A 5,624-nucleotide genomic window follows, 5' to 3' on the forward strand; every position below is an offset into this window, starting at 1 on the left:
CAAGGCTTTCTTGTGATGCAAGCCAGATTTTTCTGGCTTAGCAGGAATAGTGCAGAGCAATTGCTGTTTTCTCATTGCATCCAAAACAAAATGGGGAGCCTATCATGCCAGTCAGTGCCACCAATGGTCACGGTGACATTGACTACTTGTTTAAGCTGGTGTCCCCAGACAAGTTTCCCTTTCACCCCTTTGCAATAGTGATTTTTTTTTTGAGAAACACTTTTAGGACCATGTGGATGCTTCACTTATCATTCCACCCCTTAGTTTCACCACCTATGGACATTTCTTGGTAGAATTAAATATTTTTATGATTTCAAAATCATACTTTTTACATTCTAATATTCGTACTGTATTGCTAGTTGGCATCCTTGTGTTAGACAAAACTCCCTATGCATTTTTAAATTTGTTTTTAAGATTTAGTTTTATGCATAAAGGTGTTTTCTCTGTGTGTACTGTGTGTGTGTGTGTGTGTGTGTGTGTGTGTGTGTGTTTGCAGTACCCCTTAGTGCATTGTCTGGTTTCTTAAAAGACTGATTGTTGCAGAGACTGTGGGTCATGGTTCTGTCCTGTACGACCCAGCCATTGACTGTAAGTGTACCCATGTCTCCTGGTACTCCAACGGTGTGTTGGAGAGCTATGGATGCATGGTTGCTCAAAGCTCTCCCAAGCATCATCAGCATTAGTGCTCTGCTCTTCTTCTCCTACTTAACTGAGTTCTAGTGTGAATTCATATCAACTTCCAGCCCCTAAAAAAAGAACCGTGCCTAGACAGATATATGATGCAGTAAGAATGAATGAATGCTTCTTTGATGAGAGAGAAGATTGAGGGATCAAGAACAGCTCCAAGGTCACAATTTGAGCTTCTGAGAATATCTTGTTATGAAGAGCAGCTAAAAGGCCAATTTGGAAAAAAAAAAAAGTAGCTGTTTTGCAACAGATGCTGAGTTCAGTTTGGGGTCCATTAGAGTGGAGGGGTAACTGTTGAAGATATTCTTTAGGCTCCTTTGTGTACAGACTGGGACACTATTTTACATATTTTAATTTTTATTTATGTGTGTGCCTGTATGGGTTTATGTGTCCCACATGTGTGTATCTTTGAGGACCACAAGAGGATGTATGAAGCCTTAGAACTGGAGTTACATGTGTTTGTGAGGCACTTGATGTGAGTACCAGGAACAATACCTGGGTCCTCTGCAAGCATAGTGAGTGCACTTAATAGTGGGGCCACTCCCCGTGGCCCAGGGAATACCATTTTAGAGATGTGGAAACAGAAGATTGCCATGACTTCACATGCCAAGGACACTAAGTGAAATAGGGGCATCCTACTTTTGGTGTTCCATCTATGACATACTAAAACTCCAAGCAATCTAAGGAAGGGGGAAGGGAGGGAGGGAGGGAGGGAGAGAGAGAGAACAAGAGGTCCAGACAGTGCCAGTAATCATCAGAATTCTTTCAGAAGCAATTATGACCTATTTGTGCTACGAAGAAAAAAAAATGTGCTATTTCAGAGAAGCACCCACCAAAGATTTCACAACGGGCCTGGAGAAGTGTGGTCAATGATTGAAGAACAGAGTTCTCTCTGTCCTTTCCAAAGCACAGCGCTTTAGCTTCTGTTTACAGAAATGAAAGTACACCCCAAACATGGTTTAATATTTAAGCACCTCTGTATTTGTGTGCCTCTCTTCAGCAGAAGACACCACTTTGGTGAAGCTGGTGGGACACATCCGCAATGGTCTCCCCCGTGCTCGCCTTGTTCTCCGCCTTCCTCTGCCATGTTGCAATTGCAGGACGGAGTGAGTACTTCTTGCCTTTGAGAAAAATGAGAGCTCTAACCAATGAGGTTGTGTTGGGTCATACACAATAATGATGGCTTTCAAGGCAGAGTGGATGCTGGAGAGATGGCATGGATACTTACCTTATTCTTCAATGTTGCCATTCTTAAAATACATCTGTAGGACATTCAGCCAAATTTAAACTCAGCCTGCTGACCTGTAATATGTAGATGACAGTAAGGCCTCCTTCAAATGGTCATTAAGGTCGGATGAGATCTTGCATAGGAAGTATTTGGTACAGAATTGTGTAGACCTACAATTTGTAAACATCTTTCCCTTATATGCTAGGGGATTTTAAAACTCCTAAGAAGAAAATCCTGAATTGAGATTTTCTTCTTAACAGTCTGTTTTGTGTTCTGTTGTGTTCAGTCTGTCCGAAGCCGGATGACCTACCATTTGCTACGGTTGTCCCCTTAAAGACATCCTACGACCCTGGGGAGCAGATTGTCTACTCCTGCAAGCCAGGCTATGTGTCCAGGGGAGGGATGAGACGGTTTACCTGTCCTCTCACAGGAATGTGGCCCATCAACACCCTGAGATGTATCCGTAAGTCTGAAACTTCTCTCTAGCTCTCTTCCCTTGTGTGGGTTCTGGATATTTGCAGAGAAAACCTACTTCATTCTGTTCGGAGTGCCCAGGGCTGAGTGCCAGGTATCACACAAAAAGTCACATTTAGAGAAGCAGACAGCTAAGGAAAGTTTAAGTGGGGGAGGGAAGGTGGGAGGGAGGGAGAGAGAGCAGAATTGACGGATGGAAAAGGAAACATAACACAAATTAAAAGACAAGTAGTGGAGAAGTGTTGCCAAAGAGACTCATGGGTAAACAGATGGGGAACAATCATATCTTTGGACTTTGCCTCAGAAGGGAAGCAGACTTAATATTTACTGAACTGAGTATAAATGTATCTAAATTAAGTACATGTTTACAGTGAAATATAGACATGTTGGAATTTGATAATATATGTTTTATAGCACATTATTTTATGGTAAATGGTTATCTTCATTTATTCCTTGGAACATGGTTTATAACCATGGTGCCCGCCCGGTGCTCTATGCGGAACCTCACTTGGTAGCTGAGGGTGAGCCTGAACTTCCTGCCTCTGAGTTCTGGGATCATAGATGTGAACCACTACACCCAGCTCTCAGCTGAATTGTCGGAGTCAGATATTAATCAATCAAACAGACTATTGTGGCAAGTATTTAGAGTAGCTAGATGGGGCAATCAGAGCCCTGATTATTTTGATTTTATAGATATGACCTTTATCAGACTTATATATGTTCTTGCAAGTAATTCGAGTTTGTTCTTTATTTTTTTAAATCTAAGTGAGTTTTTTTTTGAAGCACTAGGGATTAAATTTCAGCTAAACATGTATTCCACCACAAAACTACACTTCTACCCCTTAAGCATGATTTTTAATGGAAAAATCATTTAAAATCAGCCAAATCTCTTATCGCTAATAACAATATTTTCAACTTACTTTCCATATGCTTTTTGCATCATTGCAAAGAGTACATATAATGTTGTGTTTTTCTATTTTTATCTGCATATTATAAAAATTGACGGTCTCTATGACCTTTATAATCTGTGTACTATTGGCTACATATTAGTTCAGTTGGTGGTTTAGTTTGCCTAATTAAAATAGTCCCATGACAATGACCTTTTAGATTGTCCAAGTCCTGTTGTAAGGACTATCTCAATACATGTATCATTTCTCCATTTCTATCACTCTCTTAGAACACTTACTAGTAGTTACTGGATCAAGAGATGGAGAGTTTACAAGTCTATACTTCAGTCAATATTTACCAGTGTTTCTCTTTAAATTGCAGCCAGAGTGTGTCCTTTCGCTGGAATCTTAGAAAATGGAATTGTACGCTACACAAGTTTTGAATATCCCAACAACATCAGTTTTGCTTGTAACCCTGGGTAAGGACTGTAGTGAGATGAAGGAACTGGCAGACCGAGCAAATAGCTGGATCCTTTAGCTAAGCATCACGGTTGCTTTGTATTCTTTCCAGTCTGTGGGTTGGGCTTGCTGGATACGGAATACATTTAAGTCCTGCTTTTACCAAATGCTATGATGACGTTGAGGGTGGTACATGAAATGGAAAACATATCATCCCATGCTACAGGAGACCAGCACTCCAGCTTCTGTGCCTCGAGCTAATCACGTGTAGGAGGAGACACAATGAAAAGAGTGAGCCTGTACCGTAATTCAGTCTCATCTCTGGGCCAGCTCTTAGCATATGACTGATATACAGTAAGAATGCGGCTTGGGGTTTAGTTCTAAGACTGACTGACCAGTGTGGTAGGTAGTCTTTTGAAAGGGATTCCATGGAGAAGACTGGAATATGGTGACACAGAGCCTACTCCTTCTTTAGAGATTTTTGTCTTAGTTACCATTCTATTGCTGTGAAGAGACACCATGACTGTGGCAACTCTTACCAAGGAGAGCACGGGGTGTGCTTACAGTTTCAGAGCTTTGATATATTATCGGCATGGCAACACATGATAGATATGGTGCTAAGAGCTCTACATCTGGATCCGAAGGTAGCAGAACGAGAGAGGCACTGGGCCTGGCTTGTGTTTTTTGAAACCTCAAAGCCCACCCACCATGACATACTTCCTCCGAAAAGGTCCAACTTCCCAATCCCTGAAACAGAGCCACTCCCTGGTGACCAAGCATTCAAGTATAGGAGCCCACAGGGGCCATTCTTATTCAAACCACCAGATTTATTTTTATCAATTTTAATTATGTGTCTGTGTGGGGTTATGTACACATGAGTGTAGGGCCCCACAGAGGTCACTGGCTTTAGATACCAGTGTTATCTGAAGAGGTCTGGAGTTACAGGTGAACTGTCCAGTGTAGGTGCTAGAATTCAAACTCTGGTCCTCTGCAAGAGCAGTGTGCTCTTAACCAGGGAGCCGTCTCTCCAACCCCGAACCTGGTTCTGTGAGTGCTTACACGGTGTCACAGCCTCACATGTATGTCACTTGTCATGCAATTCATCTGTTTTATAAGAAATGACACCAGTGTGACCCCCATGGAGAGTGTGCTGCTGTCCGCGGTGACAGTTTCTTTGAAGATCCTTGCTTGGGAGTGGAGATCTGGAAACCCATGTGTGAAGGAGAAGCATGGGTCTCTTCACAGAAATTCCAAGCTGCTAGTGGGGCTGGTGCAAAAGGCCCCTGGGCAGGGGTAGGGTGGGGTGGGGGCGGGGCTTCAGTGAGAGTGCTGAATCTTCATTGGCAATGATGACACGCGCTGTTCACACATATTCATGCCAGCACAACTAATGAACATCACAGTTTGCTGCATTCTGACATCCGGTAAAAGAGCTGGTTCTCAGCCTTATCTAAGGAGCTGATAACTTGGCCAATTGGCTGGAAATAAGGAAATTAGGGGTATGGGCCTCTACATTCACCAATCACAGAAACATCCAGTGGTTTCTCGTTTCTCTCTTCTCTTCTCTTCTCTTCTCTTCTCTTCTCTTCTCTTCTCTTCTCTTCTCTTCTCTTCTCTTCTCTCTTCTCTTCTCTTCTTCTCTTTTTTCTAAGGCAGGAGAATCCCTTCAGTTTTCTTTCTTTCTTTCTTTCTTTCTTTCTTTCTTTCTTTCTTTCTTTCTTTCTTTCTTTCTTTCTTTCTTTCTTCCTCTCTTTATTTCTCTTTCTTTCTTCCTCTCTTTCTTTCTTTCTTTCTTCCTCTCTTTCTTTCTTTCTTCCTCTCTTTCTTTCTTTCTTTCTTTCTTTCTTTCTTTCTTTCTTTCTTCCTTCCTTTCTCTCTCTCTCTCTCTC

At 42.0% G+C, this 5,624-nt stretch overlaps 1 protein-coding gene across 1 annotated transcript in view; it reads left to right on the plus strand.

Moving 5' to 3' along the window:
* The first annotated feature begins 1,670 nt into the window (after window positions 1-1,670).
* Window positions 1,671-5,624, plus strand: part of Apoh (apolipoprotein H) — a 13,551-nt gene continuing 9,597 nt past the window's right edge. Inside the window, exons 1-3 of the mRNA XM_021177300.2 lie at window positions 1,671-1,793; window positions 2,202-2,378; window positions 3,659-3,755. Of these exons, the coding sequence (XP_021032959.1) occupies window positions 1,730-1,793; window positions 2,202-2,378; window positions 3,659-3,755 (338 nt within the window). The 5' untranslated portion in view covers window positions 1,671-1,729. The remainder of the gene's footprint in view (window positions 1,794-2,201; window positions 2,379-3,658; window positions 3,756-5,624) is intronic.

Source organism: Mus caroli, chromosome 11 (genome assembly GCF_900094665.2).
Source record: "Mus caroli chromosome 11, CAROLI_EIJ_v1.1, whole genome shotgun sequence".
Classification (NCBI taxonomy): Eukaryota; Metazoa; Chordata; class Mammalia; order Rodentia; family Muridae; genus Mus; species Mus caroli.